This window comes from Ascaphus truei, chromosome 4, assembly GCF_040206685.1.
Source record: "Ascaphus truei isolate aAscTru1 chromosome 4, aAscTru1.hap1, whole genome shotgun sequence".
NCBI classification, from domain to species: Eukaryota; Metazoa; Chordata; class Amphibia; order Anura; family Ascaphidae; genus Ascaphus; species Ascaphus truei.
Window position 1 is genome coordinate 209,937,042 of NC_134486.1, and position 13,531 is coordinate 209,950,572.

General features: G+C 43.2%; 1 protein-coding gene across 4 annotated transcripts in view; it reads right to left on the reverse strand.

The window, feature by feature from the left end:
* Positions 1-13,531, reverse strand: part of CATSPERE (catsper channel auxiliary subunit epsilon) — an 891,786-nt gene that overhangs the window by 325,483 nt on the left and 552,772 nt on the right. For 3 of the 4 annotated variants that reach the window (XM_075596820.1, XM_075596819.1, XM_075596821.1), the window contains one exon: positions 8,693-9,185. The exons of the other annotated variant lie outside the window; for it this stretch is intronic. In XM_075596820.1, the coding sequence (XP_075452935.1) occupies positions 8,693-9,185 (493 nt within the window). The remainder of the gene's footprint in view (positions 1-8,692; positions 9,186-13,531) is intronic. 4 annotated transcript variants of the gene reach the window in all.

The following is a 13,531-nucleotide window of genomic DNA, read 5'->3' on the forward strand; positions in this document are numbered from 1 at the left end:
TTAGCCACATTGGTTTTGACTTATTTCTTTTATACTTATTACCCAAAGGTATACACTGATAAGTTTGCTTTTCTAACAATGTTTTAAAGACTGCCCATTTATCTTCTACATTTTTCTCTGCAAAAACATCACCCCCGTGTATTACTTGTAGATTAGACCTCAGTTTATTAAAATCTGCCCTTCTAAAGTTTAAGGTCTTTGTTGAACCAAAGTAATCTGTTTTTTGATAATTTATTTCAAATGAGACCATGTTATGATCACTGTTACCCAAATGTTCCAGGACTTGAATATTTGTTATTACTTCTACATTGTTTGATATTACCAAATCCAGTACTGTCCCTCTCCTGGTTGGTTCCTCAATAATTTGGGTCATATAATTGTCTTTAAGAACCCCCTAAAACCTGTTTCCTTTTGTTGTAATGCTAATCTAATTTCCCCAGTCTGTGTCTGGATAGTTAACATCCCCCATTATGCAAACATGACCCAGATTTGATGCCTTTTAGCTTCCTCAATGTCACAGATATTTGGTGGTTTATAGCATATCCCTACAAACATTTTCTTTATACTTTTACCTCCACTGCTAATTTCTATCCACAAGGTCTCTACATTTTCATCATTCCCTTCATAAACATTGTCCCTTATAATAGGTTTTAGATTCGGTTTAACATATAAACATACTCCACCTCCCCTTTTGTCACAGGGGACTGACCTGTAGAAGAATTTTATATTTTGGGGTGTGAGATTGAGCACATAAGTTTAGCAAAATAAATTGTCATTTATTTCCTTACTAGACAGACACACGACAACCTCAGAATACACTTAATAAAAACACTTACTGAATAGAAAAACGGGAATGTCCAGAAAGGCGCCAGAATATTGCCCTTTAAAGCGCAGTCCTTTTGCAAGGGCGCAAATTGCCAGCCCAATACTTCTGTGGATAGTGCAAAGTTCTTTCCGGTCCATTGGGATCTGATAGATAACCCCCAACACTAACGGAGTCCTGACGCAGAGTTATGTCCTTGGTTCTGATGTGATAATACTCTTTGCGTTCCAGGATCGTTGCTGCTGCACTTATCCGCTGTTAGAAGCGTGATGGAAGTCCACTCACATTGTTGAATGAAAAACGAAAGACAACGGAGATAGCTCGGGGAGCATGTATATAGGGTTTGAGAACCTATCTCCAACATACCCACACAATCCCTCTCGTGGGAATTTTCCCATTCACCAATCCCCAACTTGCCCACAGTTTGCAGAGTGGGCATGTGACAGGGTGAATGAATGTCACCAGCCATATACATGGCAAACCTATGTTTAGGCTTGCAGTGCAGCAGTGACGAGGTTAAGTGTCAGTTGAGAAGGGCTGCTTAATTAGTCTGACCCCAGCTGCATAATCAAGGTGTTTTAAAACCCCCAGACTGAACACACATGCAAGCTACAGTAGCAGGTCAGGAGACAGGACTGAAAGACTGAAGAGATTACTGCTATAAGGTCTGTTTTCAAAAGTACATGTGTGATGAACTGTCTGTGTCCTGCATGCTGAAGAGAAGCTGCCTTGTTTTCTATGCTGAGGAGAAGCTATTTTGTTTTTGTCTGCTGAAGAGAAGCTATTTTGTTTTTGTATGCTGAAGAAAAGCTATTTTGTTTTTGTGTGCTGTATGTTTTTAAGGCTCAATAAATAAGCCTTATCAAGGGAACCCGCGTGTGTGGTTGCATGTACCCTGCAACAGGGCACTATAAGGATTTCCCGCTTATACAGTGCCTTTGCGACATTGCTACCTAGACTGCTTAGCATATGTGTACTCCCCTTTCTAACTGGCATCTCCCAGGCTGGGAGGGGGACTCAGGGTGTGAGCTAGCCCAAATTGCTAACAGCATCTCCTATTCAGCGACCATCCCAGCCAAATCACACATCCTGACTCTGGGGTTTTCATATGCAGCACTAGACTCAAAGGCACTGCCTCAACGTGGGGGTCTATGAAGCCTGCATAGGAAAGTGTCCCAGCTCATAGGTGTTAAAACATTTGATCCCTGGGTGCATTACAGTGACAACAGAAAAAACCTCATCCTGCCCGTACATTTAAAACTGCAGCAAAAATACACTTTATTAAAAATACATGTTTCCCTTGTCCTACAATTATATATTTAATATGTGTGTGCTTGGGGTGTTACACTGGGGCTGCACACCAAATTTCAGGTTGCTGCCCATTTTCCTTCCCGAGTTATGGCTTCTCCTTGAACTGGCAATGCGGGGCTATGGGCTTCTCACGTCAATTGACTTGCGGTTACGGAGTTCTCACATCAATTGACCGAGTTCCCATGCCAATTGCTAGTTGCCTTTCAAGTTACGCCATTAACCGGGACGGAGATACATTGTATCCGAGAACCACTTGAGACGGAAAACCGCAGCCCTTTGATTCAATTGACTCTGCGGTTACAGCTTCCAGTCTCAGTAATGGATACCTACTGTACACCTTGCAATGGAACAAAGAGACAGCGCCACGCTTATCCACTTAACTTGTGGTTTAGCGCTTGCAGCGGCATCTTGTGTCCAAAGCCAGTAATGTCAGTGTACCATGTTATACACTATGGCAGGCATATACAACCCTGCAAAATGGGGACAATAAGGGACAGAGGGGAAAATCCAACATGCACGGTGCATATAAAATTAACCCCTTCATCCCCAATATGAAATAGGGGTAACCAGCCGAGCATACTGCCTTTATTAATGCGCTGATTACCCACAATTCTGTTACACCCTTCTATTTGTTCGATCCTTCTGAAAAAGGGAATAACCCGCTAAATTAACTGTCCAGTCATGAGTTTCATCCTACCATGTTTCAGTAATGCCTATGATATCATACTGCTCCCTTGCAGCTATTAATTCAAGCTCCCCCATTTTATCTGTCATGCTTCTTGCATTAGCAAGCATGCATTTAAGGTTTTTTTCAGCCTGTACTATTATCTCAGTTCCCTCACGCTGACGTCACCACGCCAGAACGCCCTCTGGCGTGAGGGAACTGAGAGAGACTGGTAGTATCGTTACTTTGTGTCTGTGTTCTCTGCTGTTGCTCATTTTAAATGCGATCGCATCCAGGTTATAACAGGCTCTATTCGCTCAGTGGTTTGAGTTCTAGCCTGTCTCTGTACTGTGATTCATTGTGTCATCTTGCCTTGTAGCTAACAGACATCTAATTGCTAAGTGTTGCGATTCACCTGATATTTAACACCATTACTGCTAGCCTGTCAGCATCTGCTGTACACAGACACCTATTCATGTGTGAATTGTCCTATGAATTGGTAAAAGGTTCTGTATACAGGGATTTTGCTGGGGACAAGTACTCACAGTATTGATTATATTTTGACGGCATGTTCAATAACCACAGTAATAATTCATTTACTGCTTTAATAATTAGCAGAGAGTTTAGCATCAGTTTATCCTGGTTTTTTATTACTAGTAGCTTTCCTGGTATACCATCTGTGTATAGTGTTTGTTAAATGTCATTGGGCGCAGAATCAATCCACGTACCACCAACCTGTTATTGAGTTGCACATACAGTGATAATATCTATTAGCTTAAACATTATATTTAGTAGCTGTACACTGATTTGGGCTATTTATCAATACAGGTTGGTTTGATCGGTACGCTACGCCACATGACGCACAATACACATACACAGGGCAAGCACCTTTGAGCTTTCACAGCTAAGTAACCCACTCCCTAATTAAGGCCAATTTGGTATCATCTGCTTTTTGCTAAACACTATTACTGTAGGCACTAGCATACCTTACTATATACCCTGGCCATCTATCATCTCCTCATTCCCTCTCGCCAAAGTACATTATGTGTAGTTAATATAATCACTTTATGTTAAGAACTTATTTTATTCTTATCATTAATTAAATGTTAAGTTTTAATGCCCAGGAGTGCACTTCCAAATGAGCTTCTAGTTGCTAAGCGGTGGCAATAAATATGCCTTCACTTTCCAGCTGTTGTTAATTCTAGTCTATTCCAGCTCATTAGTTGCACCCACCGTCAACCTTGACGGGTTAGGCACCATCATACTACTATCACATTATTTGATTTAGTGAGCATTATATTTCCTTTTTTGTTTTCATTCTGTGGTTGCATGTACCCTGCAACAAGGCCCAACATAAAACATAGACATTATATAGAAAATTAAAAACATTCCAAATGCCAATAAACCAATTGATTGGCACAGTGGTAAATCATTCCCATATACTGTAATATCAATGGTTAACCTAAAAAAAAAAAATACCAACAATATCAAATTCAATCAAAACAATCACCAAATAAACAACAATAAAAAAGTAAACACAAACAAATACCAGAAATCAATAAAGCAATAACCAGATAAGTACCAGAATTAAAAATCGAAACACCAAAAAAATAAACAAATAAAAGACCGCCAAATAAACACCATTAGTAAAAAGCTAAAGACCAAAAATGAACCACAATTGAAAAGCAAACACCAAAAAAATAACAGAAATAAACAACTGAAAACACAACCAAAATTCCCATAATTCAAAATCAAAACACAAAGTAAATAGCATAAATATTTAAAATCAAACAACCAAAATACATTTAAAAGAAATACAAGCAAGCATTTGCCCCCAAAAATAGCAAAGGGAAATACATAAATACTTTGGCAATCAATGGGCAATTAAAAAAATACAAATAAAATAAATACAATGAAAAACCTGCAAAATTAAAATAACATACATTTAATGGTTTTTCTTACCTTACCTCCGATTCCCGGGGTCTCAGGGAGCTGTCGAACAAAGAAGCCAGGACCTCAGATACAGTAAGTTGTTTTCTTCTTCTTTCTTTCCTTCATCTGTTAATTGTAACCCAATTGGGGGTCTTCTTTCTTTCCCATGTTACTTCAGCCAATCAGATTGGAAATGTATATCCCCAATGTGATTAGTTGTAATAAACCATGTGACAAAGTCAATTTTTGGAAAGGATGTGACGTCCTCCAAAAGGAGTGATGTCACATGCTTTCCAAAACTTGACTCTGTCACATGGTTTCATACAACCAATCAGATTGTGGATAAACATCTCACAATGTTATTGATTGAAGTAACATGTGATGGCTGCCATTTAGGTTTTAGTGATGTCATCTTAAAGGGAAAGGAAGCACACCCTTTCTGATTGGCTGGCTTCACTCCCTTTACATGACGTCACATAAAAAATTTTTATGTCACATGGTTGTCCCAGCCAATCAGAAAGAAGAAGAAGAAGAAGAAGAAGAAGACCCCCCAATTCGATGACAATTAATGAATGAACAAACGAAAGAAGAAAACAATTTACTGTATCTGAGGACCTAACTTATTTGTTCGAGAGCTTCCTGAGACCCCTGGAATTGGAGAGTGAAGACATCTAAAGGTAAGAAAAACAATTGAATGTATGCTATTTTAATTTTGCAGGTTTTTTCATTGTATTTTTTTAATTTTTTTTTTTTAATTGCCCATTAATTGCCAAAGTATTTATGTCTGCCCCTTTAGGGCTATACATACACACAGTGACAAGCAATGCATTTTTTTTGGCAAATGCTTGCTTTTATTTCTTTGAGATTTATTTTGGTTGTTTGCTTTTAATTATTTCTGCTATTTCTTTTGTGGTTTGATTTCTAATAATGACTTTTTTTGTGTTTTCTATTTGTAATTTCTGTTATTGTTTTGGTGTTTGCTTAATAATTGTGACTTATTTTTGCTGTTTTGCTTTTTAATAATGGTGTTTATTTGGTATTTTTTTTTATTTCTGTTTTGAATGTTATTTCTGGTGTTTCTTTGGTAATTGCATTATAGATTTCTTTTATTGTTGTTTATGTGGTTATTGTTTTGATTGTTTTTGATATTCATGGTGGCTGTTTATTTTTTAGGTTGGCCAATGACTCCCATAGTGGTAAATAATGCCCATATGATATGGACGATGTACCACTGTGTATCAATTGCTTTTTTGGCATTTTGAATGTGTATATTTGTTATATAATGTGTTTTATTTTGGGCCTGTTTTTTTTTTTTTTTTTTTAAGCTTCGTCATTTATTGCTATAGTGTTAAAGCATGCCCATATGATAACACTGTGCCAATCAATGGGTAGTGGGGGTAGTGTTCCCGGGGTGAGTGGTTAGGCCTCCTGGGTAGATAGCAGGGGAGGGTGGGTTAACCCCTTAATTACTATAGCAGTTACTAACCGCTAAGGTGATTAAGGGGTTAGGGGCCAATAGTTTGTATTTTTTTATTGTGCTGTTGCTGCCCACGGAAGACAAGGACAGTAATGAGGATGAGGACAGCCTTCATCCTGGCAGGGGTAAGTGCAAGTTTTATTTACTTTATGCTGTCTAATGTTTTATTTTTAAATGGTCAAATGCACTATTATAAATATCTGGATAATAGTAATTTTGCCCATTACTGTATGTATTTGGGGGTGGGGGGGTTTATGTTTTTGAATGTAGTGCACATTTTTTTTTGGCACAGGATTGGTACTGCAGGCCAGAGGGGACCCCCAGAGGCCCCCAGACACCCATGGGGACCACCTGAGGACCCCCAAACACCCATCGGGCCTATAGACACCCGTGGGGACCACACAAGGAACCCCGGACACCTGTGGGGCCCTCTAACACCTGCAGTGACAACCCGTAAGCCCGGACACCTGCAGGGACCACCCGAGGACCTGCGGAGACCACCCGGACACCCGCGGGGACCACCAGAGTACCCACGGACATCCACAGGGACCACCCGGACATCTGCAGGGACCACCCCAAGGCTCCTAGATACCTGCAGGGACAACCCGAGGACTACAATGGGGCCCCTGGAAACCCGGGGGACCACCTGAGGACCCCCAGACAACTGTGGGGTCCCCTAGACACCCGTGTGGCCCCCAGAAACCCACTGGGACAACTTGGAGGCCCCTGGACACCCACAGAGACTACCAGAGGACCCCCAAGGGGAATCGGGACACCCACGGTGACCTACCATATGCCCCCAGACACCCGCAGCGACCACCCAAGGACCCCCAGCACCTGCTTGGACCACCCGAGGACCCAGATACACCTGTGGGGCCCTCGGGCCCACAGAAACTACCAGAGAACCCCCAAAATCTGTGGGGCCCCGGACATTTCAGGGACTACCCGAGGACCGCCAGACACTCACTGGGATCACTGGAGGACCCCAGACACCCACAGGGACCAGCTGAAACCCCCAGATACCCGTTGGACCCCCAGAAACCTGCAGGGACCACCAAGAGACCCCTGCTTGCCTCTGATATCAATGCTGTGTAGAAAAATACAAATACATGCTTTTATGCATCTCTCAATCTTTTTTCACCAGCCATTAGCTGGTGAAAAAAAAAATGCGCGCTATTATACAACGATAAACTTATCACAGCGTTGTGAATAGCTGTTACTGGCAAAAAAAATGCGCGTTTGCCTTTTTTTGGCCTATCGAACAACTTTCTTTTGTCTCTGACTGTTTAGGGGCATAAAAAAGCGATTATAACTGCTTTTTAAATATCAGATTAGGCAGTATCGCGCTATAAGGGTATTTTATCGCCCAATAAACCATTTGTATGTATTTACAGTATGTCTTTATTATATAGCTCCATTAGTGTACATAGCATTTCACATTAGTATTACACGTGACAATCATATAAATAACAAATAATACAAATAACAGATCATGGGAATAAGTGCTTCAGTCATGAAAGTAACATTTTGGAAGAGGTGTCCCTGCTCCGAGGAGCTTACAATCTAACTGGTGGGGAGAACGTACAAAGACAGTAGGAGGGCGTTCAGGTACAGTAAGTGCGTCTGCAGGGGGCCAAGCTTAACGTATCGTGTATAGTATTATCCACAGTGCTACTCATATGCTTCTTTAAGCAAGTGTGTCTTAAGGTGGGTCTTAAAGGTGGATAGAGAGGGTGCTAGTCGGGTATTGAGGGGAAGGGCATTCCAGAGGTGCGGGGCAGTTAGTGAGAAAAGTTTAAGGTGGGAGAGGGCTTTAGATACAAATCACTTATCACTGCTTTGTGAATCGGCCCCTATGTCTCTCTAAACCAGGAAGTTACTGGACTGCTGTGGAGAGTAGCCTGCGGTGGGACTCTTTTCCCACCTTCTTTGCCTGACTGAAGGAAGCCGTGGCCCGAAGGTAACTGACCTCCACCTGTGAACTGTTTATGTGATTGTTGTTGGTAAGGGGTCTCGTCTCCAAATCCATAGATAGGGTGTATGGTGTGCTCTAGTCAGTGCTCTATATAGGAATTAGCCATGTTTTGTTTGTTTTGCTTTAACCCTTTTTGCTGAACCATAAGCTGTTTTTATGTGTAAACCCGCTGGCTAATAAAAGCCTATTTTCTCTTTAAAAATGTATCCTGTTCTAAAAACATTTGCCCCATCTCCTACACCCCCTTATCCTTTAATCTGGGCTTTTAAATGGTAGACATTAGGAAGTAATCTTGATAGTGCGACTCCAAAAATTGCTGTGCTCTATGTACTGTAGCATAGAATGTTCGAAGAAGTACTATGCATGTTAGTGGGGTAAAACAATCAACTTGAAGCATCATATGAGTCTCCTCTTCTCTAAGTTTGTGGTATTTTACTACAGTACATAAATCAAATGTGGTGTTTTTAAGCTTCAAAATGTAAACTATGTACATAATCTTTCTTGACTCACTTGTTTTGGAAATTCAGAGGCACACCAAGTTCTTGACTGTATTCCAGAAATTCCACTGTCTGGTAAGTTGTACGTTGTTCCGAGAGAGAAGATTGTATCTGATTTTATTTTAAACAACTTGCCTCCTATTAAAAATACTATTCCTTCATCTGTTAAGGCAACATTAGTAACATTGTTGGTCATATTAGAAGACAATATATTTTGCGGTAGTTTTATTTCTTTTGAAGTAACAAACCCATCATCTGTTTGAAAACTTCCAAAGTCTGTAAGTAACACTGCTGTTGTTGGAAAACATGCAGACCAGACAATCAATGTTTCACTGCCACTTGGCAAAGAAATTGAAAGATACATTAGATTGTAAGGTAATGGGTCTGTGAACGTTGGAAGTATATAGGGGGTTTCAATGACGAAACAGTCCTGAAAAGTTAATGCCTCACCAATAATGGTTGTAATTATGTCATCTGACATCAAAGGTACTGTAACCTTCCAGCCCCTATTTCAATGGAAAAGAAAGATAGGAAATTTAGAGCTATAAAATGCCACAAATAGAAAGACTTTCTTCCTTCTCCCCCCCCTTCTCTCTCACCATCCCATCCCTTCTCTCTCCCCCTCCCTTCTCTTTCCCCCTCTCCCTTATCTCCTTCCCCCTCTCCCTTATCTCCCCCTCTCCCTTATCTCCCCCTCTCCCTTCTCTAAACCCTTCTCCCTTCTCTTCCCCCTCCCTTCTACTCTTCCCCCACTCCTCTCCCTTCTCCTTTCCCCCTCCACTCCCTTCTTCTCTTACTCCTCCCCTCTTCTCCCTTATCCTCTTCCCCCCTCCTCTCCCTTCTCCTCTTCCTTTTCTCCCCTTCCTAAACTCCCTCCTCTGCCTCCTTGTCATGGAAGACCAGTACTTTTAACACATTTATATCCGAGATCATATGATTGAGCAAAGCAAGGAGATAAAATAAATTGTAATTTATTTCACGAATGGACATACACACAATGTTACACAATTACACTCAAAATACACTTACTGGGACGGGGCCAAACGAGATAAAATGTTCCCAAAACGAAATCTTGAAAACCAAAGTCTCTAGGAGCAGTTTCCCAGGAGCGGGAGTTGCTCGCAAAATGGTTTGGAATGGTCCTCGGTCAGCAGCGCTACCTGCAACTGCTCTGTACTCCGATGGAGCTGCTTCTTTCATTCGGTCACCGCTGTAATGGCACTTGGAATCCTTGTAGCTTACGAAATCTTGAATGTTTCTTACGAAGCTTGATAAAATCTTACATGAATCTTAGAATCTGATTCCTGATGGGCAGCATGAATTCTTATAGAGTTTAAATCCCTTCAGTATCTCTAACTAGTGCAGGCAATCTCTCCATGGAAATACATTTTCCCACCTATCCTGCAGTTGCCAGTACTTTGAAAACCTGGCAGAGGGGCTTCTCATTCTGCTAAGGGCATGTGCAAACCTCATGCCTACCTCTTAGCATACGAGACCAAACTTCCTTACCTGGCGACACTCAGTCTGGGCTAGTCACCATTTGCTAAACTGCCCGGACTTTACACTACGATGGGGGTACATAAGGATCCCCTCCCCAACTAACACCTTAGGGACACTGAGCCCTTTCAACTCTGTGCTTTTACAGACATCAGGGCACCAAGCCAGCGGGATGTCTTAGAAGTCCGGGGCTGCACATTCTTCTCTGCTTTAGTGAGTCACTAGACGCATACTAAGTGGGGGCTAAAATAAATGAGTAATTCACAGTCCCCGGTGCTCTGTGTCTTCATGTCCCCAGGAATCTGGTCGGATTCCTGAGTACATGTTTTGAGGTAAACAGCAAGTCTGGCCCCCTTCTACCCAAACACATCCTGACAACATTTTACCGTAAAATCATACCTGAAACTCATGCCCTGTGAATCTCCACTGCTTAGCACTCCTTGAGCAGTAAAACACATATACATATTTGTTGAAATAAAGTGCACATGCCATAACTGGGTTGCAGAACTGACACTTCAAACACCCCAATATGGCTCAGGGGCACCCAGCCGGGCATAATACCTTTATTATTGGCCTGGGTACCCCCTCACCGTCACACCCACACCTCACAGTGTTGGCGCTGTTACAACCGCATCGTCTGGTGGTTTGACGGGCCGGACACCTCGAGGTTACAGGCTCACTTGGACAGTCCTGGTGGGATAGTCCATCTGCATTGCCATGCTCGCTACCCTTCTTATGCTTTTGGTGAAGTCAAATTCTTGCAGGGCAAGACACCAGTGCAGTAGTTTGCTATTTTCCCTGGACACCCGTTGTAACCAATTTAGGGGATTGTGAACAGTGATCACGGTGAACCGGTGACCGTATAGATAGGGCTGTAGTTTACGCAGTGCCCATACGATCACCCAGCACTCTTTTTCAAAAATGGCATAAGCCATTTCCCTGGGCAGCAGTTTCCTGCTCAGGTACACCAAAGGATGCTCTCCTCCCTCCTTCCCCACTTGGCTGAGCACAGCACCAGTGCCATAGTCCGAGGCATCAGTCTGTACCAAAAACTTTTTTGAATAGTCCGGTGCAGCTAGGATAGGGGCCTGTAATGCGACTTCAAAGGCGGGAGACCAGACAACCAGAACTGAGAGTCGCTTCTGTGTCAAGTATGTCAAGGGTTTAGCCACGGTGCTGTACTGTGGGACAACATTTCTATAGTAGCCAGTGGTGCCTAAGAAAGCCATAACATGCTTCTTAGTCTTGGGAACGGGCCACTGCACTATTGCCTCAACTTTAGCTGGCTCAGGTTTAAGATGCCCTCCGCCCACCCTGTGCCCTAGGTACAATACTTCTGACATACCGACTAAGCACTTGGTGGGTTTCAATGTAAGCCCCGCTTCCATAATTCTGGATAGCACCACTGCTACATGCACAAGATGTGAATCCCATGAATTACTAAACACAGCAATGTCATCCAGGTATGCCCTTGCAAAACTTTGCATCCCTTCCAGCAACCTATAGACCAGGCGTTGGAAGGTAGCCTGGGCATTCTTTATCCCGAATGGCATCACTAAGAATTCATAGAGGCAACTCGGAGTAATGAATGCTGACTTTTCCCTAGCCTCTTGGGTCAGGGGGATCTGCTAGTAACCTTTACTTAGATCCATGCTCATCAGATACTTTGCCCCCGCGAGTTCATCTAGCAGCTCATCCATGCAGGGCATGGGATAAGCATCTGATACCATTCCTGAATTGAGCTGCCGGTAGTCCACACAGAAGCTGGTGGTCCCATCCTTCTTAGGTACGAGGACTACCAGACAAGCCCAAGGGATCTGGGACAGTACAATTAAACCTATGGCCAGCATCTCTTCTACCTCCCCCTCTATATTGCCCTTCAGATCTGCTGATACTCTTTAAGCATGCTTATGCAGAGGACGCAGATAACCTGTGAGTACTTGGGTGATCTGTAATATGCGTTCTGCCCGGCTTGTCCGAGAACAGAACCCTATACTGCTCTAACATAGCCCTGGCTTCTGTTTTCTGCTGCCTACTTAACTGGGACCCTATCACAACCTGCTCCACTGTGCCCTCCTGCCTAGCCTCCACTAAGAGGTCCGACAAAGCACTGCTCGCTGGATCCCCCATCGTGGGCTACAGATAGCCAGCACTGATGCCACACTCAGTGAATGGTAATCTTTGAGCATATTAACATGATAGATCCTAGTTCTCCCTGTCTCACCATCTAACTGTATAACATAGTTGCACTCATTCATCTTCCTGAGAACTGTGTACGGTCCAGACCAGGCAGCCATTAATTTGTTCTCCCGAGTGGGCTTCAGAACAAGTACTTGTTGACCTGGGATGAATGATTCTGCTACTGGCATTCTGATCATACCAAGCTTTCTTCTTGATCTGAGCATCCCTAAGGTTGTCCTGTGCAAACCCCATGAGCATCTCTAGTTGGCCTCTGAGATCTACCACATACTGAAGCATAGAAGCATCAGTATTGGTAGTCTCCCCTTCCCATCCCTCACGGAATAGGTCCAGAGGTCCTATGCGACCATATAGCAGTTCGAAGGAAGAAAAGCCGGTGGATTCTTGCGGTTCCTCTCGGTATGACAACAGCAAGTGCTGCAGGTGAATCTCCCAGTCTTTCCCCTCCGCTATAAACGCACGAAGCATCTGCTTCAGGGTACCATTGAACCTCTCACATAGTCCATTCGTTTGGGGGTGATAAGGGGTCATGCGCTGGTGCTTCATCCCGCACGCATCCCAGAGACACTGTAACAATTCACTCATGAATTATGACTCTTGATCAGTTAGCATTTCACTAGTAAAACCTATTCTAGTGAATATATCTAGCAATGCCTTAGCTACTGCCCTAGCATCAATGATGGCAAGCTCTACCGCCTCAGGGTACCTTGTGGAAAAGTCCACCACCGTGAGGATGTAACACTTGCCCATCCAGCTGGGGATCATGAGGGGTCCCACTATGTCCATAGCTACCTGCTGGAAGGGTTCCCCAATTACCAGTAATGGGTTCAGGGGGGCCTTCACACGATCACCCACCTTACCTACTCACTGGCAGGCATGACAGGAGCAGCAGAAATCTGCCACAGCCCCTGATGCCCCCGGCCAGTAGTAATGCTACAACAGACGGGCTCTCATCCGAGTGACACCCCGATATCCCGCTAGTGGAATGTAGTGGTCTACTTGCAACAACTGCTGCATATACTCCCTGGGTACCACTAGCTGTCTTCTACCTGTCAAGACTCTATCTAACCTGGTAGATCCTTGCTCACTATACAAGTGCCCGCGGTGCCACAGAACGTGGTCTTACCCTTCGCTTGACTTAGACTCGGACGCCCGA